At 37.0% G+C, this 25,477-nt stretch overlaps 1 protein-coding gene across 4 annotated transcripts in view; it reads right to left on the bottom strand.

Moving 5' to 3' along the window:
- LOC122812148 (GEM interacting protein) overlaps positions 1 to 25,477 on the bottom strand; it is a 1,774,188-nt gene that overhangs the window by 185,916 nt on the left and 1,562,795 nt on the right. For all 4 annotated transcript variants that reach the window (XM_044084459.1, XM_044084456.1, XM_044084457.1 and 1 more), the window contains one exon: positions 10,657 to 10,737. In XM_044084459.1, the coding sequence (XP_043940394.1) occupies positions 10,657 to 10,737 (81 nt within the window). The remainder of the gene's footprint in view (positions 1 to 10,656; positions 10,738 to 25,477) is intronic.

Below are 25,477 nucleotides of genomic sequence, written 5' to 3'. Positions count from 1 at the left end.
AAAATAAATGTATAACCAAAGTTTTGGGCTGACATACCTTCTATTCTCACAGCATAGGGCAGGTAAACAGTGCTGAAGTACTACAGGGGGAGGGGCACTTTCTCAGTTTTACACTGACTGTATAAGCAGTACTGAACAAGGGTCTGAAATAAAGTTACAGAGAAAATAAACAACAAGGGTCTGAAATAAAGCTACAGAAAAAATAAACAACAAGGGTCTGAAATAAAGCTACATAAAAATAAATAATAAGGGTCTAAAATAAAGCTAGAGGAAAAAATATCTCATTCCTTCTTGACAATACTCTTTTAGGGAGAGGAAAGAACAGGTATTAGTATATTAGAAATACTGGTAAACTGGATTAAACCTGACAGGATAAGATATTTTACAAGTTGTTAATAGCTATCATAATGGTTATTATTGTATTTGTTTAGTATTAAATTGTATTTACAACCTGTTAAATTGTAAAGCTATACAAGAGATGGTTTAAAAAACAAGAGATGGCTTAAAACAGATTACAGCTATACAAAAGAGAGTAAAGATATGTAAAAAAATTGAGCAAGAATGGTCACTATTTTTAATATGTTTTTGGCAAAACAATGTTGGTATAAAAAAGCATCAATGTTTCTAATTGCTGAGTATGTAGTTTAAAATAACATGACATATGCATTTGGTGCCAGTTCCACTAGATATTTCTAAAGAGACAAACATTTTCCAAGATTTTGCTTAATATTAATGTTATTATAGTCATTGTATGTACAAATGCAGAAGAATTCAGTACAAATGAAATTAATGTCTAGTAATGAATATGTGTGAAAAAAACATATTTAAAGAAAACAATGGGTCCAGGGTACCTACTAGATTGAAATGCATGAACAGCAAACAGTCTATGTAAATACATACTGATCAGGATACATTATAATAAGTTCAAAAGTAATTTGTCAAGTTGTAATATCACTGGTTTACCCCAGTAAAATAATTGCTTTCAAATATTTATTATCTAAGCCCAGTTCAGTACTTTACCAAGATGTTAATGGGCAGTTCAAAGACATGACCACAATGTTATGGTTAAAATGACATTGAAATTGTGTGTTTTCAGTAGTGTATAAATGCTTGCAGTAGCACATAGTTATTGTCTCATAGTTAATTCAACAGTTGCAAAGAGTTAATGAAACAATTCTAAGTCATAAACTAAATTCTGTGATTGCAAAAGAATAAATTAATCAAGTAAAATTAAAACAGACACAGCTCATAACTGATAAAATATTTTCACAGAACGGTCTGCAAAAGAAAAAGTTGTTAAATACATTCAGGTTTGGTAGTAATACATGTTTTCATTGTATTAACTATGTAAAATTGCATTTTGACTTGTATCAAAAAAGACTAAAGGTTTTATATAAAAATAATGTGTTTTTATATAGAATGTTTTGAGTATGTTTAAAAACAGAGGGAATTGTTAGATATTATGAATATAAATATGCTGAAAGATAAAGCATAGAATAAAAAGTTTGCTTGAATATATGTATAGAGTTTAGCAATGTAAAATGTGCATTCATACTATATGTATAACAGACAGGCTTCTCTTCACAGCATCAAAAAGAAAAGCCTAACAAAGCAATATTGGAAAGCAAGAATTATATGATTTTCTCATGTTTGCAGAACAAATATCTATTAACAGACATCCTTTTTTTTATAAATTCAGCAATACGTGATGTTTTTTCCAGTAGGAACAGCTTATACAGATGTTTCCTTTCAGAATGGCATCCTCACATCAGCAAAAGTGCTTACATCACAAAAGGACAATAGAAAAGTCTAAAAACAGACATTATGTGACTTCCCATAGAAGGCCAGAAAAATATACTGAGGAAATAACAACCTCTTGTGTGCGTGACTAGCTCTGTATTTAGCTATTGTAGTAATTCAGTTATGTGAGAGAAGGACAGAGAGAGGTATTTTGTAGAAGTCATCATTCATATCTGTAATGAAGGAAAACTTTGTAAATATATGCTACAAATCTGACAGACTACGTGTGGTTTGTTATAAAATAAGTTATCTGTAACTGTGCTTATAGCTGCAAAATATATTTCTTTATCAGTGTGCAATTTGAAAGGCTTGACGGATGGAGTCATGATGCGTCTCTGATTCAGCAGTAAACAGCACATCAAGACTGTGTGTCTTAAGAAGACTTCAAATCCCACAGTAAGCAAGCAAGCAAGCAGAAGTAAGCAGAGAGCAGCTCAATATAAATTTTCAATTTCTGTACCAATACTTAGAAATGCAAGTATGGAAATAAAAGTTGGTAGTGCACTTCTGATTATGTCACCTAGCAACTCACACACAAACCCACACACACACAACCCCCCCCCACACACACACACACACACACACACACACACACACACACACACACACACACACATGCACATATCACGCATACACTAAATCTATCTGCTTATCTGAACTATAGCACATATGCATACTTGCTCATATACTATATCTATCCCCTTATCTTATTCATATTGTACTCCTAACACACTCGCACTCACACACACACACACACACACACACACACACACACACACACACACACGCACGCACGCACACACACACACACACACACACACACACACACACACACACACACACACACCTCTCTGCTTATCTGAACCTTACTCTAACTCTTGCACATATGCATACTCACACATACACTATATGTATTCCTAACACACTGACACACACACACACACACACACACACACACACACACACACACACACACACACACACACACACACACACACACACACGCCTAGCCTTACCAAAAGGCCACTCATCGACCAAATCAGCAGTTACTCAGTCAGCCTTTGCACAAACTAGCTTTCACAGAAATGGCACTGTATTTAATTTTGTTACAAATAAGTGCTGAACAAGGTGAACTTTAACACATTTTATAATATGTGTGTGTTTGTGTTTGCACATTTGGTGATTTTTATATTACATTAGGAACAGCTTTCTGTAACAGTAGTATAACAAGAATTTGTGAAAAATAAAATAAATAAAGGGGGCAATGTTATCCCTCATGTCACTCCTATGTATGTAGAAATGTGATTTTACCCACTACCTACTCTTTAAATAACTAAGAATGTGATCACATTTGGGGGAAATTTCATGTTCTTCTGTTTCTGTAGTATAATCTGCCATTTCATGATAATTTATAATAGTACCCATATATGTTGAAGTGACACCCCGACCCCATATGCAAAATTGGAAAAGGGGTTGAGGATGGATGGATGGATGGACGGATGTCAGGGGACATGCAGTTGTCATCTCATATGCCTGCTATTATGGATTACTGAAAAGTGAAAGAGCTGTGGCCTGATGTAAGCTGTGCTAATTCATAGCCTGACTCATTCTGTGTATGAAGTTCTTTTGAGAGTAGAGTTTTGTAAATTATATCTATTAAAAATCAGATGTGGAAAGTTTAAGACCCGAGAATACAATTGTCTGATCAGACAGAGGCATAGGGATTTACCCAGGAGAGGTGCTTATCAGACTCCTACCTTACTGTCTCATCTTAGTGTCTTGCTCACAAGATGCTAGGGAACATATATTATTTCCCTTGCAGCTCCTGCTAACAGAGGCACTGTTTAATGTTACTTACAATACAGTATTTGGGCTGTAAGCTTTGCAGTCACTCATACACTGTACCCACTACTGCATTATGAGCTGCAGTTTGTTTGCATCATATTATTACAACTATTTCATAATGCACAATGTCCTATGTCTGCTTGTATTGACCACACACACACACACACACACACACACACACACACACACACATACACACTATATATATATATATATATATATATATATATATATATATATATATATATGTGTGTGTGTGTTCTTTCTTAAACATACACCTCTGTGCTGCTTTAATTAAATTTTATATGTGAGTGATATGCTGACAATCTTTCATTCTTATTTTTACATGAGCCCTGAAACATTTATGAGTAAGTTCCATAATCATATCTTGCAAATAGTTTTGCAACTCACAGTATCAGTGACTGTGTGCTACACTGTGTCTGTTTGCCATACTGTTTGGACTTTTAATGAAAAGAATGTTGACCAAATGCCTTCCAGTGAAATTGAACACTTTCATCTCACTTTTATTAGAAGAGTTTTTTAATAAAAGTGAAATGAAAGTGCTCACTTTTATTTGAAGACATTTGGTCAGCATTTTCTTTGTTTATGGTTCTTGGTTTTTGATTGGTTTGACCCTTTATCTGAACTTGGGTTTCCTTTTAATATTGTTCAGACTCTGACAGGCTAATTACTAAACTTGTTTATGTTTAAGTGAAGTACTTGTAATACACTTGCGATATTCTTATTCTAGTAATAAACCTTGTCAACAGTAAACCTTTACATGAGGATAGCGCAGTGATGTAGCATTTCTTTGTAAATGACAGTACTAAATCAAAGTTCATCACAAAGTTATTAGTGTTACTGCTAATACTGCTACTACTACTGTTTTAATTAAAGAAAACCACATAGCTCACGATACATGTCAGTGCACAATAAATCTCATTTGGACATAAAGGTGGAAATGGTTTGGTTGAGAAATATAAAAAAAAGCTGTACAAACTAAAAAAAGCCGAAAAAACAAATAAACCAGAATGGCTTCAGTGGTGAAAAAACAATCCACTAGGCGTATAATATAATACAATACACTTTATTAACACACACAGAGAAACATAAATAAATAAATGAATAATACTATTCCAAATAGACCAAATCCAAGCTCTTTCATCTCCTGTGTAGGAGACTTTTGCAAAAACAGAGCATGCCCAACAACTGAAAACATTTATAGCATCCTTAATTAAATTTCAAACCAAAACATCCAATCATTTTCTGCCTCTACTAATTAATCCATTAGTGTAAGTTGTAATTATTAAAGGAGTAACACAATAAAAATGCAATAAAATATGCAGTTCTACCATGACCAAACAATACAATTATTAAAACATGTATGTGTGTATACTGTTTATGCAATACAGTCAGTTATCATGAAATAAATTAAAAAATATATAACTAATATACTTGTATTAGGTTTTACAAGTGCATACAAATACGCGCATGCTTATGTAACCTATTGACAAAAATTCATGAATGAATGAATGAATAAATAAGTATATGTGTAAGTAAAAGTTTAAAAATGTGTGAGGATATATAACTTATATACACCCATGAAAAACCCATGGTTTTAAATTTACTGTTATAGAACATATGGATGTGAATCCATTGGGTGGACCATGACCTTTATATTTGGAAATGAATGAAGCTTTATGGCAATTAAGGACGAATGCTACTGAATGGCCAAGCCTGAATGATTCCATTTCAATCACTTGTTTTTTGAAATTAAAGGACTTAGATAGGTGAATTTGTTATACATTGTATTTTAACATAGGTGGTTATTCAACAATGTTTTAAGTGTTTAATATAATATGTTCATGTATTTATTTATTAACTTATTATAAATACATTTATACTCATTTATTTATTATGTTTTTAAATTTTTTTATGATACCAACATATATATATATATATATATATATATATATATATATATATATATATATATATATATATATATATATATATATATATTGTGGGTAATGAATATATATAAATATATATATATTGATTATGTGCATTTCTGGTCTCCTATAATGAATTTCATGGGTGTATATAAGTGATATATACTCACACATTTTTAAACTTTTACTTACACAGATACTTATTTATTCATTAATTCATGAATTTTTGTGAATAGGTTACATAAATATGCACGTATGTGTATGCACTTGTAAAACCTAATACAAGTATATCAGTTATATATTTTTTAATTTATTTCATGATAACTGACTGTATTGCATAAACAGTATACACACATACATGTTTTAAAATTTGTATTGTTTGGTTGTGGTAGAACTGCATATTTTATTGCATTTTTATTGTGTTACTCCTTTAATAATTACAACTTACACTAATGGATTAATTAGTAGAGGCAGAAAATGATTGGATGTTTTGGTTTGAAATTTAATTAAGGATGGTATAAATGTTTTCAGTTGTTGGGCATGCTTTGTTCTTGAAAAAGTCTCCTACACAGGAGACGAAAGCGCTTGGATTTGGTCTATTTGGAATAGTATTATTCATTTATTTATTTTTTTATCTGTGTGTGTTAATAAAGCGCATTGTATTATATTATGCACCTAGTGAATCAATTTTTCACCACTGAAGCCATTCTGGTTTATTTATATAAAGAAAAAAGCTTTCAACTAGCACGATTCACTCAAAATAAGAAACCATATCCACTCAATGTTGTTTTATGTTTCTGCTTCAGCCTTTGCTCTTATGCAGTTAAATACTAAGATCACATATTAGTTTTGCAAAGTGGTCTTGTAGTCATTGTTAAAATGTAAGAATTCTTTGCTTACTGTGTAAATAAGACCATTCCAGTGTCTTGTAAACCCACCTTAAAAGGATGCTACAAATTACAACTCACCATAGTGCCTTGCAAACCCACCTTAAAAGGACGCTACATATTACAACTCACCATAGTGCCTTGCAAACCCACCTTAAAAGGACGCTACACATTACAACTCACCACAGTGCCTTGCAAACCCACCTTAAAAGGACGCTACACATTACAACTCACCATAGTGCCTTGCAAACCCACTTAAAAGGACGCTACACATTACAACTCACCATAGTGCCTTGCAAACCCAACTTAAAAGGACGCTACACATTACAACTCACCATAGTGCCTTGCAAACCCACCTTAAAAGGACGCTACACATTACAACTCACCATAGTACCTTGCAAACCCACGTTAAAAGGACGCTACACATTACAACTCACCATAGTGCCTTGCAAACCCACCTTAAAAGGACGCTACACATTACAACTCACCATAGTGCCTTGCAAACCCACCTTAAAAGGACGCTACACATTACAACTCACCATAGTGCCTTGTAAACCCACCTTAAAAGGACACTACACATTACAACTCACCATAGTGCCTTGTAAACCCACCTTAAAAGGACGCTACACATTACAACTCACCATAGTGCCTTGTAAACCCACCTTAAAAGGACGCTACACATTACAACTCACCGTAGTGCCTTGTAAACCCACCTTAAAAGGATGCTACACATTACAACTCACCATAGTGCCTTGTAAACCCACCTTAAAAGGACGCTACACATTACAACTCACCATAGTGCCTTGTAAACCCACCTTAAAAGGACGCTACACATTACAACTACCATAGTGCCTTGTAAACCCACCTTAAAAGGACGCTACAGATTACAACTCACCATAGTGCCTTGTAAACCCACCTTAAAAGGATGCTACAAATTACAACTCACCATAGTGCCTTGTAAACCCACCTTAAAAGGATGCTACACATCACAACTCACCATAGTGCCTTGTAAACCCACCTTAAAAAGACACTACACATTACAACTCACCATAGTGCCTTGTAAACCCACCTTCACATTACAACTCACCATAGTGCCTTGTAAACCCACCTTAAAAGGATGCTACACATTACAACTCACCATAGTGCCTTGCAAACCCACCTTAAAAGGATGCTACACATTACAACTCACCGTACTGCCTTGTAAACCCACCTTAAAAGGACGCTACACATTACAACTCACCGTAGTGCCTTGTAAACCCACCTTAAAAGGAGGCTACACATTACAACTCAACATAGTGCCTTGTAAACCCACCTTAAAAGGACGCTACACATTACAACTCACCATAGTGCCTTGTAAACCCACCTTAAAAGGACGCTACACATTACAACTCACCATAGTGCCTTGTAAACCCACCTTAAAAAGACGCTACACATTACAACTCACCATAGTGCCTTGTAAACCCACCTTAAAAGGGCGCTACACATTACAACTCACCATAGTGCCTTGTAAACCCACCTTAAAAGGGCGCTACACATTACAACTCACCATAGTGTCTTGTAAACCCACCTTAAAAGGGCGCTACACATTACAACTCACCATAGTGCCTTGTAAACCCACCTTAAAAGGGCGCACACATTACAACTCACCATAGTGCCTTGTAAACCCACCTTAAAAGGGTGCTACACATTACAAATCACCATAGTGCCTTGTAAACCCACCTTAAAAGGGCGCTACACATTACAACTCACCATAGTGCCTTGTAAACCCACCTTAAAAGGGCGCTACACATTACAACTCACCATAGTGCCTTGTAAACCCACCTTAAAAGGGCGCTACACATTACAACTCACCATAGTGCCTTGCAAACCCACCTTAAAAGGGCGCTACACATTACAACTCACCATAGTGCCTTGTAAACCCACCTTAAAAGGGCGCTACACATTACAACTCACCATAGTGCCTTGTAAACCCACCTTAACAACTCACCATAGTGCCTTGTAAACCCACCTTAAAAGGACGCTACACATTACAACTCACCATAGTGCCTTGTAAACCCACCTTAAAAGGACGCTACACATTACAACTCACCATAGTGCCTTGTAAACCCACCTTAAAAGGACGCTACACATTACAACTCACCATAGTGCCTTGTAAACCCACCTTAAAAGGACGCTACACATTACAACTCACCATAGTGCATTGTAAACCCACCTTAAAAGGACGCTACACATTACAACTCACCATAGTGCCTTGTAAACCCACCTTAAAAGGACGCTACACATTACAACTCGCCATAGTGCCTTGTAAACCCACCTTAAAAGAACGCTACACATTACAACTCGCCATAGTGCCTTGTAAACCCACCTTAAAAGGACGCTACACATTACAACTCACCATAGTGCCTTGTAAACCCACCTTAAAAGGACGCTACACATTACAACTCGCCATAGTGCCTTGTAAACCCACCTTAAAAGGACGCTACACATTACAACTCACCATGGTGCCTTGTAATCCCACCTTAAAAGGACGCTACACATTACAACTCACCATAGTGCATTGTAAACCCAGCTTAAAAGGATGCTACACATTACAACTCACCATAGTGCCTTGTAAACCCACCTTAAAAGGACTCTACACATTACAACTCACCATGGTGCCTTGTAAACCCACCTTAAAAGGATGCTACACATTACAACTCACCATAGTGCCTTGTAAACCCACCTTAAAAGGACTCTACACATTACAACTCACCATGGTGCCTTGTAAACCCACCTTAAAAGGACGCTACACATTACAACTCACCATGGTGCCTTGTAAACCCACCTTAAAAGGATGCTACACATTACAACTCACCATGGTGCCTTGTAAACCCACTTTAAAAGGACACTACACATTACAACTCACCATAGTGCCTTGTAAACCCACCTTAAGAGGACGCTACACATTACAACTCACCATAGTGCCTTGTAAACCCACCTTAAAAGGATGCTACACATTACAACTCACCATAGTGCCTTGTAAACCCACGTTAAAAGGACGCTACACATTACAACTCACCATAGTGCCTTGTAAACCCACCTTAAAAAGACGCTACACATTACAACTCACCATAGTGCCTTGTAAACCCACCTTAAAAGGATGCTACACATTACAACTCCCCATAGTGCCTTGTAAACCCACCTTAAAAGGATGCTACATGTTACAACTCACCATAGTGCCTTGTAAACCCACCTTAAAAGGACGCTACACATTACAACTCACCATAGTGCCTTGTAAACCCACCTTAAAAGGACGCTACACATTACAACTCACCATAGTGCCTTGTAAACCCACCTTAAAAGGACGCTACACATTACAACTCACTATAGTGCCTTGTAAACCCACCTTAAAAGGACGCTACACATTACAACTCACCATAGTGCCTTGTAAACCCACCTTAAAAGGACGCTACACATTACAACTCACCATAGTGCCTTGTAAACCCACCTTAAAAGGACGCTACATGTTACAACTCACCATAGTGCCTTGTAAACCCACCTTAAAAGGACGCTACATGTTACAACTCACCATAGTGCCTTGTAAACCCACCTTAAAAGGACGCTACACATTACAACTCACCATAGTGCCTTGTAAACCCACCTTAAAAGGACATTACAACTCACCATAGTGCCTTGTAAACCCACCTTAAAAGGACGCTACACATTACAACTCACCATAGTGCCTTGTAAACCCACCTTAAAAGGACGCTACACATTACAACTCACCATAGTGCCTTGTAAACCCACCTTAAAAGGACGCTACACATTTCAACTCACCATAGTGCCTTGTAAACCCACCTTAAAAGGACACTACACATTACAACTCACCATAGTGCCTTGTAAACCCACCTTAAAAGGACGCTACACATTACAACTCACCATAGTGCCTTGTAAACCCACCTTAAAAGGACACTACATATTACAACTCACCATAGTGCCTTGTAAACCCACCTTAAAAGGATGCTACACATGACAACTCACCATAGTGCCTTGTAAACCCACCTTAAAAGGACGCTACACATTACAACTCACCATAGTGCCTTGTAACCCACCTTAAAAGGACGCTACACATTACAACTCACCATAGTGCCTTGTAAACCCACCTTAAAAGGATACTACACATTACAACTCACCATTTTCTTCCTTCTCGTCAAGTTCCTCTGACGAGATTGTTGCTGTTGACGAAGCTTTTGGTAACTTCCTCATTGCATGAGCTAGAAAAAAAGGTAGATTATTTTAGAAATCAAAACAGAAGTTGTTAACACCTAATAATGTTCATTACTTCTATGTGCATTTTCATGAGGCAGGACATTCTCATACAGCACTTTTCTTTTCTACAGGAATTAGAAACAACATGTTGTGTACGGTTCAGTATACTGCTGTTACGACATATAATTTAATTTTAGAGAAACATTTTTAACAAGCAGAGTTCTTGTCATCAGCATTGTGCCATAATCTATTTTAGGAAAGTTGTTGTTGTGTCTTTCGGCTTTTCCCGGTTAGGGGTCGCCACAGTGGAACTCCGGTCCGCTAATGATTGGTAGTTGATTTTTACGTGCCGAGTTACCAGCTGTGATGCACAACCTTCAACAAAGGTACGCCCATTCATGCATGTCTCTACGCAGAAGACACTCTAGCTGAGAATCGAACAGGACAGCGGCTTACTGTGAGGCGACAACGCTACCGCAGCACCACCACCGCAATAATAATCTATTTTAGGAAAGTGTGAAGTCAAATAGATTTTCTGCTTCTTACCATCTGTCCACTTGTCAGGTCATCATTAAATCACTATATTATGAAACATATTCCTTGTGTGCTATTCACAAGTTTTCAGTGATATAGTATGGCTACTGACAGATTTGCGTATATGTTATAGTATGATTTCCTTCTCTACTCGCAGAATATTTTTTAAAATTTATTAACATGATGTTCAAGTATTGAACAACAATTAATCTTTTAACTTTCATCAGGCCCTATACGATTTCATTATTTATTTTACCTTCATTGGGTGGTACATTAAAAGTCATTCACAAAAAAAACGACTTAAAATACAGCTACTTGTTTTCTTTAGTAGCAGCTGAATAGAGAGCAAATGTGGCTACATAAACAGGCTTATTTCAATGTTTGCCCTGGTGACAACATTCATTTATAGTCCATTTCAATTCAGAAAACCTATGAATTTAAAGTTTCTATCTAGAGGTTGCTGAGTTCATATTTCCTGACTGTCAATTGCCTGAGTCACAAGACGCGAAGGATCAAAATGCTAATGACTGTTTGCCATAGAAATCATTGCCTATTTGTATGCCAACAATGGTTCATTTGTTTTGGAAGAGTTCTCTCTTTCACATTTATGTGATTGTAGAGTTGGTAAATATAAGTTGTGGGAGTGTTAGGGATTGTCCACAATATGGGGGTGCAAGGTGAATTGAGTTGTACAACATTGATCTTCAGTAAGACATTCTTTAAAGCATCCTAAAGAACAATGATGAAGGAAATGATAATCGTTGACTTTAAGTGTCTGGTCCAGGGTTCTCAAAATAATGGCCTGCAGGATGCATGTGCCTCATAAAGCTTTTTCCTAGTACTACCTTTAATTACATACAAATCCCAGTTTAATTGTGAAATAACATTGACAAATGATTATCTTTTGGGGCTAATAGTGTCTGCAGATTGTATATGGCCCTCTACATTGCTGCTTTTTCTAGCGGGCATACTTGATAATGTAATTTGTAGTTTCTGTGGTTTGAAAGGTATCACCACTCCCTCTTCCGGACACAGGAGGGATATCATGTTTGCTTACATCTGTGGAGTTCTAATTAATTACATTTAGAAAACAAAAAGATGTCAGTTCCGAAGAAGTTCTTATTCCACAGAGTTCCTATTCTAGGAACAAGAGTGCTATAAAGCCTTTCAGCTTTTCCCAGTTAGGGGTCGCCACAATGGAACTCCAGTCCGCTAATGATTGGCAGTGGATTTTTATGGTGCTGAGTTGCCAGCCTGATGCCCAACCTGCAAAGAAGGCACATGCATATACCTACCTGCATGTCTTTAAACTTCATTCCACAGTGGGGAGGACATGCAAATTCCACAGAGAAGGTGCTCCAGCTGAGAATCAAACGGGATAATCTTTTTCTGTCAGGTGACAACGCTAACCGCTACACCACCTTCTGTCAGGTGACAGTGCTAACCGCTGCACCACCCCAGCCTCTTGAGGAACCAAAGTGCTAAACTGGTGGAATGTTTCAACATTACTGGATTGTATCATTAAAAGCATCTGGTTTTCAGTATTTTGTCATTGAATGCATTTGTTCTTATTGTTTTCTAATTAATTACATTTTTTTTATGTAGAGTACAATGAAAGATTTTTTATACAATTAAGATTACTGTTGGTTAATGCACTGTTTTGCTGGTGTACTTGTTGTGTGTAAGTAAAAAAAAAAATGGTTCTTTTGGTGGTGCTCAGTGATATATTGTCTGTAGTATGAAAATACATGAGCTGCAGCTATGTTCCGTGCACTTAGGCTGTATGCTTTTTTTCAGTGTATAACATAACACTTCACTATAATTAAGAAGGCCAAAAGTTTTATTTCATTGGAGCAATGGTAGGCAAATTAACTTCTACTCTTGACTCTTTTTTTTTGTCATTAAAATAAAAAAAGTAAAGAAATGAGAAGCTGGAGTCCATTATTCATGTACTAGTTTGTTCAGTAGATATTCCACTTAGTTGGGGGAGAGTTTAAGGGGTTTCTACTTCTTGTCACTTCTTAGAACATTTGTATACATATGCATTTATTAGTTTTGTGTCTCACTGTATCTTAACACTTGTCAGAATGGGATAGGATAGCTGAAAACTTCCTTTAAAATGATTTGTCTGTACTACATTCATTGTGAACCTGAAAGGTAGTAATTGTGTTACTAAAAAGTTATAGGAAATGTGTATTATATCAGGTTCAGCTGTTTGCCTTTTGCTGCCAGATGTACAGTTATTTATCCGTTGTTGATGAGGTTAGTCCCACTAGGCTACCAAGGGCACACCAAAAGTGGTATAAATAATATTAGGGGAAATTTAGCCAGGGCATCATGGAACTTCTCCTTTTCTTTTTGATAGGTGCCATGGGATCCTTTACATCCCCCTGAGCTGCCACCAACTCAAGCAGATGTGGCCTCAGTTTTACATCTCATTGGAAGGACAACATTGGTAAGCACCATAGAATCCACCTGTGCTACTACAAACTCAAACAGCTGGGGCTTTGGTTTGACATCTCGTCTGAAGGATGATACAGTCAGAAACTCAGTGCCCTCTAATGCTGCACTTTTGTGTCAGCAATCCATCTATCTGCTGTGGGAATAGAACCCACAGCCTTCCACACAGTGGATATGTTATCTGTTGTCACAGTTTCCTAGTATGAAGGTTTCATGCCATTCATACTTAAAAGATTTCACATCTTTTTTGTTGCTGTTGTTTAAAACTGTTCCTTCTTGGAAAGCTTGTATATGTATATTTGTGTCACTGTTTCAGGGTACTTGTCAGAACTAGTCATTCGGTAATGTCCTTTCAAAGTAATCTTACTATCCTGCAGTCACTGGGCAACCAAACGCTTATTACTGTGGCACTAAATAGCAAGAGGAAATACATTGCTATCAGACAGAACTGCTTGCCTAACAGTTTTATTTTGCTGGCAGATGCACAGTTATGTAGCTTTTATGCATCACCTAGACAAGTGATAGCTCAGAAGAGTAAAAGCCACTGTTATGTCTCTTTTAGATCATGTGAGATGTGGGTTGCCTGAGGGGTTTGTTCTTACAATTGCTTTTTTTTAACTCCTTCATCACACGTGGTTGATCGCTTCACTTCTTTTACCAATATGGGCCCATTCATTCCATCAGTGTTAGGGGACCAGGTATCCCTGGTGAGATGAGACTTCTACATCCTGTTGGCACTCACCAATGATGCATAATCAACTCATTTGCTCCCCCATTGTGACAGTAGAGGGCTTTCAGGATCCTCAGAGTGGTCTACCCTCCCCTTGTTGCTCCAGCCTCCCTGCACCCCTCTTTCAAGCTTCACTGAATGCTGTTTCTGTGGGACGTGTGCCTCATTATGCTCACTTCTCCAGCCTGTCTACTTAAACAGGGGCAGTGAGGGCTTGGCAGGGCCACAGTCAGTGAAAATAATGCTCAATGTTTTCTCTAGCCTCACTTAAGTAGTAAGCTAGAGTCACCACTCTCCCCCTAAAGATGGGCAAGCTGGATGTGGCCACTCACTCTAATCATCCACAACCTGGCTCTTCCAGTTTCCAAAGTGCCAGTCAAACTTGATTTATACAAGTCACAATCAGAGCTTCAACCCTGGAGCTGCAGCACTTAGAATTGTTGTGTGTGTTTTGTTTTCTTTGAGATTCTAGTACAGTTTGTCAAGCAGGTATTGGTTACCTGGATTCTGATAACTGTTATCAACATTTCTGTTTTCTATCAATGTATATTTGTAGTTTTCCTGACTGCTTGCATCATTTGTTAGTGTAAACAATATCCTCCTAAAACAGACTAACCAAGGAGGAAAGTGCAGTGTTAAATGAGAAATGGGAGAATTTATATTTTTTCTTAGAGATGAAAGGAAAAACAGTGTCTCATTTGTCAGCTGATCATTGCACTACCAGCAGGATACAATGTACATTGGCACAATGACACTATGCATCACAATGTACCAAGGCACAATGACACTATGCATCACACTGTACTGGGGCACAATGACACTATGTATCACAATATACAGAGGTACAATGACACTATGCATCCCAGTGCACCGCGGCTCAATGACACTATGCATCACACTGTACAGAGCCACAATGACACTGTGCATCACAATGTACAAAGGCACAATGACACTATGCATCACAATGTACTGAGGCACAATGACACTATGTATCATTACAAGTGTGGAGGATTAAGTGGAAAAAATAGAGAATAATACATTTTGCCCCTTAAAGCCAAATTTACAAAACAAAAGATTTTTTTCTGTATTATGAGAATAAACCCAAAATATACAATGACAGCTAGTTGGTTGATTATTCAAATGAAAACAAAAGCATTAAACAATTTACAGAAAGGCATTGAGTAATGGAATTCCTTTTGAAGTCAAGTGAAATGTTATGTCATAAGAACAACGTTTTTGAGTGGATAAGCTTGTCTGCTAATACAGTTGCCTCCTGAGAACCCAATTAGCAGATAAAGAAATGACTAAAACATGTCAAAGTTTGTGGTGTACCAAACTGCATCAGATACTGCACGATGTGCAGTATTCAGCAGAGGAGTCAATTTTCAGTTGAATATAACTGCAGAATTGCTATATTTGGTACTATGGAAAGGCATTATAATAGGGTACAATATCCATCAACCACTGGTAGAGAAAGGTGGCATGTTATGGGGCAAAATTGTCTGCCTGGCTAAAAACAGCCTGATGATGCTCCATCCATGTGTTCTGAAGTGCTGATGTCAATGGGTTACTCAAAACAAAATTGAAAAGCATCACTATGCAAGGAGCATTCACCAATGTAAACTACATTTTGCACCAGGAAGCCATGTACAGTAAAAGTATATAAGTAAAGAAAGTGGAGGATGTGGTTGTTAAAAATGTTCAAATTTTATCTAGATAAATAATGACTCTCTAACAGTTAATTTCTTTTCTAGCAAATCAAGCTGGTGAACCTGGGGAACTTCTGCATCATACTTCAGGCTGCTTAGCCGCTGGAATGTTCTGAACTGTTTTTTACTCCCTTAGGCAGGGGATCTAGGTGTTCATGAAAATGAAAACCATGGAGTTGCCCTCAGCTTGTAAATAATGCTTTTACTTGCCACCTTGCTGTTTTAGAACATCTTATTGGAGACCTTTATTTTGTTTTATGTTACAGTCATTATTAGTCAGTATCATTAGGCAACTAGTCAGTATCAGTGGCTCAATAGGTGGCTTACATGATGGGCAACACAACTGCATTGATAGAGGACCTCTGTCTAGTGTGAGGAGATCAAAAGGCTATGGGTTGTATTCCCATATCACTGGGTTAATTTTCAAATTGCAGAGATTGCAGGGCAGTATTATGGGAATGCTGCACTCCTATGTTTGCTGTCCTTCAGATGAGATGTTAACCCAAAGACCCATCTGCTTGAGTTGGTGGTAGCTGATGCAGATGTAAAAGATCCCATGGCATCTATGGAAAACAGTAAAGGAAGTTCCCCACTGTCCTGGTCAAATTAGACCTAGTAGTATAAATACCTCCTTGGTATTTATACTACTAGGTCTAATTTGACCAGGACATCCACTGTGGTGCAGCGGTAGCACTGTTGCCTCACAGCAAGAGGTTCTCCCGTTCTATTTTCGGCTGGAGTGCGGGGAGTCTGCATGTCCTGCCTGCGGTTGGGTGGGCATTTGAAAGACATGCATAAATGGGCATGCCTTCTTTGAAGGTTGAATGTCGAGCTGGCACCTCGGCATTCATGAAACATCTACTGCCAATCATTAGTGGACCGGAGTTCTGCTGTGGCAACCCCTAACCGGGAAAAGCCGAAAGACAAACAAAGTATAAATACCTCCTTGGGTTTCCTGAAAACTGAGTACTGTCCTTATGGGACCAACCTGGTCAACAAAGTATAAATAAAATATACAGTCATACCATGTATATTAGATGAGATGACATATCATTTGTGGAACAAACACTTGTTTTTCACAGATCTTATTCACCACCTACACTTGAAGTTGTAGGATACAAAACAGATACATGCATGACAGTGTTAAGGCATTCAAAGTGAAGCTGACTTTGTCAGGTAAACAACTGAAGGTTGGCAACTTAGTACAACACCAAAAGGAACCTTCAGTCAAAGGATCAGCACTAACTAGAACTCAACAGACACCAACAGGCCAACAACTCTAATGGGGTCTGCTTTCATTCAGTAAGCAGTATTCCCTTCACTATCAGACAAACAACATCCTTGCATTTAAAACCATTCTTATAACTGCACCTAACTCACAGTAGAATCTGCAATTGTTCTGAATTTCCAGGAAACTAAACACCCAAATACTCAAGATTGTCTCTTCTCTCTCACTAAACTATTTTTCTCAATTGGCATTTTTATGTTTTACTGAAGTGAGTTTATTGCACTCATATAAGAAATGTATGTATTATTGCTCTCCTGTTAGCTGATAAATAAACTTATATAGATGTAAAGTGTATTATGTATGCTCCCATATTATTCATCTCCTTTCCTGTTTAGTAATGTTGCCACTTCTGCAATATACACAAATGTCTTTTTATAACTTACATTAGATCTCTTTCTACACTGATTTCTGTTTATGATGTTTTCTTAATTCTGTTTTATTGTATTTTCATTATGTATTTGACACTGTTCTTTGCTTCACAGCTTAGCTAATCTTTGTTATATTGTACATTTACTATTTCTTGTAGTTTTTCTCCCTAGGCCTCCACTTGACATTTGCTGTGGACACTGGTGCTGTTGTAAAGTATGTGTTAATGGAGAGAGTGGAGCTTCAATGTGCTCTTCTTCTGAAGAAGAAATACATGGTTATGTAATCCAAGAATTATACAAGCTTCTTCCATGAGAAAGATTCCCAAGCTTACTGAATGCTGTGAAAATATCAGTGTTTGGAAGCGTGTTTATTTGTGAATAGTTCCTATCTTTTTTGAAAATTAACAGATTTATGCTAATGTCACAGCTCAGTGATGCACATTTGGAATCCACACCTTAGGATATGAAGTCTAATAGTAACAAGCTTGTTGATGCAAAATACTTAACTGTCTTAACTGTCCAGATTTTTACAGGAAGTCCAAAATTTTTGTCTCATGTTTTTGGGCTGTTCCTCTAAAATTTGTAATTTTCTGGCAAAGTATGGAGGATTGAAGCTACTAAATGACAGAAAATTGGGTTTAAGATTTCATATCCTTTAGAAAATGCACACCAAGGCAAATCCTGCTATTCTAGTCATGTTCTATGCTCATAAGAGCAACATTTAAAACCTGTCTATGATTTTGGGCCTTTCTCCCACCATTATTTTTGTCTTTGTCCAGATTTCTTGCACCAAGAGGTACGCTGACAACGAAGTGGCCAACATGATTAAGAAAGGACTGATGTGTTTTACAGATGTTAAAACAAGAAATTCTGTTTTTTGTGATTGAAAATTTGGCAGGTACCTCTTTTTTAGTTTGTGTGTAGCTAGTGCTGTGTAGGTTTGCTTTCTTATTATATAAATGCATTCTTCTGACATGCTGCAGTGTTTTATTGCAATAATCTTTGGAGTTTACAGCACTGTATTTTTTTAACCTTAATTTAGAAGAATACTTGCTGCCAAGTCAAACGCATTTTACTGCAATAAATACCCAGTAGTATGCGGTTTTATTATAATGGTGGGTTTATAATTATTACTAAGGAAGGGTAAACCAGCAGTACAGAACATAAAAGTAGGGTGACTTAGGCAAGCAACACATCCTAAGAAACAAAGCAAGTTATGTCTGAACTGTGGTTGAAGAACTGTTATGATGGGACTACAAGTCAACAATAATTGTTAGGTACTGTTTTTTACAGTTAACATACTAAGGAAATGTGGCGAATGCATTTTCTGGCCTCTAATGCCAAATTTTGTTGTGTAGTACTACTTGATGGCATTTTCTTAAGACAAAAGTTTTGTAGTTTGCAAGTACAGTTAATAAATTAAAATTATTAAAACAAATAACTGGTGGTCAGTCACAATATGTCAGGCATAATGTAAAACACGTAATAATGACTAAAAGCTTCTTCTCTGATTTTTTTTTAAATTGAGTTTATTTATTTAGTTAGTTATTGGTTGACAGGCAGATACAGCCATTGAGGTAATTTGAGTTTGATACTCCCTGGTGTAAGGCTTGCTTTCAAGGCAAGGGCAAGAAGGGGACAGCAGCTGAGATGAAGAACTTTCTATAATAATTCTGAAAAAGATGATTTCTTATAAGAATAATATTTAACATATTTGCTGTATAAAACAATGCACACTGGCATTCTGAGATAAGATAACCAAAAATCAACAGATTTTGCTTAGCAGTGTTTGAAGTCTGTGACACTTGACGTAAGACCCTACTGAAATTAGCGGAAATCCATAATTCAAGATACATTGGAACACAGTTGTCCCAAAAATCAAACTACTGGAAATGGCAGCTAATTAAACTATAAAATCTATTCTGCATAGTAATAGACAATTCTATAAATAACTGCTACTGACAAAATGTAACAGTAACGGCAAAATAAACTCTAAATTATATGAGTATTTAATGCATGCAGTTTCATAAATGTATATTTACTATATTGAATTAATATTAAAGCATCTGTATTCTGAAAATAATTATATATTTTTAAATAGAAAGCAATAGGGTGTTAGATAATCTTTGTAGATGGCTTGCACAAATGAACATTCAGTACAAATGCTGTAAGAAAACTTAAAAAAAAAATAGTTTTGCTCAGATGGGAACATCTTTCTGAACTTAATATAAATTATGCTGATGTAAATAAATGTAGTAAGAATTTAAGGTGCACAAATCCCAACATAGGGGATAGATGTGGTTTTGACTGATTTTAATTAACACAAAGAGATTAATATTTCCTTTTTTCAAAAGCTTATTCACCTAAAAGAATTCCAGCTTTCACAGGAACATATATTTGGTTCACAGTTTGATAGAACTGTATTTTCTCAAGTGCTATATATATATATATATATATATATATATATATATATATATATATATATATATATATATATATATATATATATATTCCTTCTCATGCATCTCTGGAAGTTGGTTGTATCCTGAGGGTTTTGACATAATTATGTTATGCCCTCACAGTTGAAGCAAATGCTCATATCTCTAGAAGTGTTAAAACAAACTGTCCAGTACAAATTACTCTTTACAAACCTCACATTCATCAGCTTAAAACTCTTATAATGGATTTTGTAAGTCGCAATAAATACTAGTTTGTGTGTGTTTTATAAATAACTTGCAATACCTGTGTAACCACCCAAGTTGTACATACAATGACATTCTGTTCATCCAGCATGAGCTTTCATATGAGACCAAGCAGTTCTACTTAAGTCATTTTATTGTTGAAATATTGCAGAAATATAAAACTTCTGACAATATACATAAATAGTATTGGAACAGCATTTAACATCTCTTTAGGAATACTAGACGATGGTCAAGAATCAATACAAATGAGTTGACCATCATGTAATTTTTAAGAGAAAATCTTTGAATAGTTTATATGTAGCATGGTTTTGTAAGTATTGATAGAAATATGAACATGCAATGTTAGGCACCTAGCGGTGACACTAGGATGATGCTAGAGAAGTGAACAGAGCCACTGGCAGGTTTTAATTAGATAAATTAATTAGGAGTGATAGGTAGAACAAATGAACACTTTTTTTGTTATCACTATTTATTTTATTTGTATAATCTATATTTTAATGGGTTTGATTTGAAGCTAAGTATATTCAGATTTAAACATAATAAACTGTTAAATAGTGGATGCTCAAGAAAGGGAAATATGCCTCTAATGTGATTTTCTAATAAGTACTTTTATCCTTAAGTAACTTAGACTGTTACAGCAGCATTAGCTATATTGTGTCCAAGTATTTTCTTGTTACAGTAAATTACATTTTATTTAGATAACTGTTTTCCTTCTGCATATCTGGTTACCTAGGATGAAGTACTGATGAAGCTGTAGCCACATGTTGTGCAGCACAGAGAGACAAAGTCTGAGCTGAAGTATAAATTGTGGTGTCGGAAGAAATGGGAGAGGCTGGCTAATGTGTCACGCCCATCATGGGGCAGGTGAAGGTCTGCCAGGACTGGGGACATGAGTTTGGTATTGCCAAGTTGGTGATGGCAGCCCTCATTAACAGCTGTGTTGTGCAAATGCATGCAGAAGGAAGCCTTGAGGTAATGGAGATGCTTATGCGTCAGCCAGCAGGGGTGGGGTTATGGTTTACAACAGAAACACCAATCATTGCTAGGATGGCAGCAAGGGCACAGGTCACCAGAGCTATAGCTGTCTCATTTATCATGTAGAGCTGGTCTCTGAACTGGTGCCTCAACTTCTCAGCTCTTCATTTGAAAAGCAAAACAAAAGATCTGCTTCCATAGTCTGCCACTCCAAGCCAGATCCCTACCCTCTCCCTGGCTCCTCAGCTCTTAATTGGAAAAGCAAAAAAAACTTTTGTTCTTTTTTTTTAATTCTAGCAAGGCAATTGCTACATTTGTAGGAATCAGCTTGCTCCAGTTTACCACATAAGTGCTGATGTAATGAACTGACTACAAATGCCGGTACAGAAAGAAGAATGCGGGAGCTGCTTTGCTCCGTCATGCCCCTTCTGCTCAGGGTGGCTGTCTACTTTGCGCCAGCCTTTCTACACTTCTGCAAATCACCTCAAAGACTGCCTGTATAGCAACTCATCTTGAAGGCTCTTGGCTTCATACTTGGGACTTTTCAGCAGCAATGAAACAAACAGGTCAAAAAACAATAGGTGGAGGCTTGATGGTCACCAGACAATGAAATAAAAATCATATATACAAACAAAACAAAACAAATACAAACACACTGCATTACTTCCAGCCAGAGTCAACAACTTCCATTAACATTTCCTGCCAGTTTGTTATCAGCAGTTGTGAAACCAGTTGTCTTCCATTTTAGTATAACTGTTCATCATTAAATGCATGTAACATGCAGATAACAAAGCAAGCCTTTTAACAAGTTTTATATTTTTTAAACATATAATTTCTCTGCCACATATTTTATGACCACCATATGTTTCATAAAAACATAACTATATTTAAAAGTTCTCTCTTTATAACAGTACATCTTAGACCACAGGTATTAATATTCTGTCAGAACGAGCCTCATTCAAACTGCACAACACTCTTGGAGTCTCCCCTTGATATTAGAAAAGCACCTTTTAGCCTCCCCATAAAAAAGTATGTGTGCTGTAATACATGCTTACTTCACTGTTCATTTGTAATTATTTTCAAGTAAAAATATATTTATTCATTGACCCCTCAACCATTTCCATTCAGACTGACTCCATGTAAACACAATACTGAGTAATTAAACTTTTAAGTACATGTAATTAAAGCCACCACAAAAATGTCCAGGACTCCTAACGAAGGATGTCCTTACCTATTGAAAATTACTGCCTTACACTATACCTTTATTATTTTGTTTTAAAGATTAATTTCAGCTACTTAAAGTAAGCTCAGTTCCAGAGGAATTACAAATGCCAAATATATTACTGCAATATTTGTTGGAATCTATACAAAGACATTTCCCGAAAGACTTAATGGTGCCAATAGATATAGTTCTTTATTTGTTTTAAATGATGGAAATATCAACATGCATGCCTGTGAGTTCTATCCTCACATTAGACACATGGATGTGTACAGTGTTACTGGTACTACATTATCGTGTCAGGGATTGCTACCTGTCTGTACTGGTGGTAGTTCAGTGGGGTGTGAATTATCCCCTAGTATTTGTCAACCCGTTTATATTAAAACTGGACATACATAAAAGGGGTGCATATAAAGATAATTTGTAAAGACACAATTTAGGTACTATTAAGTAAGTCTAAAACTTTTGTTTTTTACCCATACATAGCAAAAGAGAGAAAGAGTTGAGGTGTGGCAAACATGTTTTCTTTTATAGCTTTATACACCCACCCATTTATTTTCAAGCTGTCATAATTGTTCCTATTGGAATACCCCATCTCTTACGTCACCCACCATGGGTTGTTTTTGGATCTATACACTACTGATCATCACCCAGCTGCTACACTGCGGCAGACATTGCTTAGATGACACAGAGTCACCTTCAGGTATAGGACTAAACTTAAACACTTAAACATCTAGAAAAAGAACTGACATCATTTAGTTTTGGATTCAATGCACTACTCTACGCTACACTGCTCAAAGTTTTTAGGCTTTACATTTCTCATTTTAATTTATGTAGATAGTTTATTTATATTTACAATATCAGCCTATGCCCCATAGCAGGGGTGTGATATCAAAGAAAAGATTGCATTCAGACAGCAGCTGCAGGACCTGCTAGAAAAGCAGGACAATATGAACTGATGTTAATAATAGTTGACATGAAGGCATATATCGGGACAGTTAGAACAGGGTATGAGGACTGCCTTGGTCCAGAGGGAATAAAGAAGGAGAGGTCATTCTAGACTTATGTCTGGTAAATGGCTTGGTGATGGCCAATACATAGTTCAGCAAGGGAGGCAGTCACAAGATCACATACAAGAGTGGCCAACATGGAACTCAGCTAGACTTACTCCTAATAAGTAAAGGGCATTGAGAGCGATTGAAAAGTAATCTTCAATGAAAATGGTGGCCCACAGCATAAACCACTGGTTGCTACAATCAGCTGCAAATAGTGTTCAGAGAAGGCTCTAAGGTCAACAAAGATTAGGCTAAAGACCTGGAAGTTGACTGGACAGAAAGTACACAAGTTCAAGGAATTCTAGTGGGTTCTAGCACCTCATGAAGAAGAGGAAATAGGTATAGTTGAAGAATTATGGCAGTGCCTCAAAACAGCATGTGTGAAGACTACAGAACAGTTATGTGGCCAAGCCATGTATTGAGATAAGGTACATAAGGAAAGCTGGTGGTGAACTGCAGAAGTTCTGGAAGTCGTCAAAAGAAAGGAGTGCAGAAAACAGTGGAAGATAGAAAAGACAGACACGGCTAGGAAAGAATACTGGTTGGCTAACAAAGAGGCTTAAGAGAGGAATTGCAATAGCAAAGAATGAGACATCAGAGGACTCTACCAGCTTCGAGAAAGTGACAAGAATGCTATCAGGTTGCAAGGGAAAGGGAGAAAGATAAAGACGATAATCATCAGGCATCCTTCATAAGGAATGCAGCAACAACCTACTTGTTCACAGGAAATCAAACGCAGATGGAAGGAGTACTTTCAGCAGCTTCTGAATGACGAAAACCCCATAGAAGCTGTACTGCCCCAGACACAACCTATAATGAAAGAAGAGGAGGAGCCCACCTTAGAAGTAAGGACAGCACTAAGGAAAATGAAGTCAGGGAAAGCAGCAGGCTCAGCTGAGGTCACAGCAGATATGATCAAGCAGTTGGGTGAGACAGGGGACAAAGTTTGCCTGAGGGTACTCATAGCAGTACGGAGAGAAAGGCATATTATGGATAACTGGAGAATAAGCACACTAGTGCACTGGACAAGAACAAAGTGGACATCCACAACTATGAGCAGTATAGAGTTAACAAACTCCTTTCTCACTGCATGAACGTTCTGGAGTGGGTGATTGATAATGAATATGCAATGTAGTAGAAAGTAAGAATGGAGATTAGTAGTTCAGATTCAAAGCAAGATGCAGCACAACCACCCTGATGTTTGCAGTGACACTGATAGCTGAGAAGAAGCAAAAGATGAAGTAGGAGTCCAATTGGGCATTCCTAGACTTGGAAAAAGCATAGGACAAGGTCACAAGAAAGCTGATTTGGGTGATTCAAAGTCCCAGACATCAGCAAACAGGCCGAAGAGAACAGATTGGTAATGTTTGTGCATCCAGATGATGTGGCAATTCAGACAGACTCTGAGCAAGAACTTCAGCAAAGGATAGGGGAATGGAATGCAAAACTAAAGGGACATGGGATGAAACAGATAAGTCAGTTGTACAGGTAGCAAATAGGAGAAATCAAAAGACACTGTGAATTTAGATAGAGAGGGAAGTAATGGAAAACTTCAAGTATCTGGAGATGGTTGACTAGAAGAAAAGTCTGAAAGAGGAAGTCAAAGCTAGAATCAGAGGGGCTGCAGCCAACAGGTACAGAGTGTCAGGTGTAGTGTATGACAGTAGAATGCCAAAGAAGCTGAAGAGTAAGGTGTACAAAACAG

The sequence above is a fragment of the Protopterus annectens genome, chromosome 9.part0 (assembly GCF_019279795.1).
Source record: "Protopterus annectens isolate FY-2018-M chromosome 9.part0, PAN1.0, whole genome shotgun sequence".
NCBI lineage: Eukaryota > Metazoa > Chordata > Ceratodontiformes > Protopteridae > Protopterus > Protopterus annectens.
This window is presented reverse-complemented; position numbering and strand designations above follow the sequence as displayed.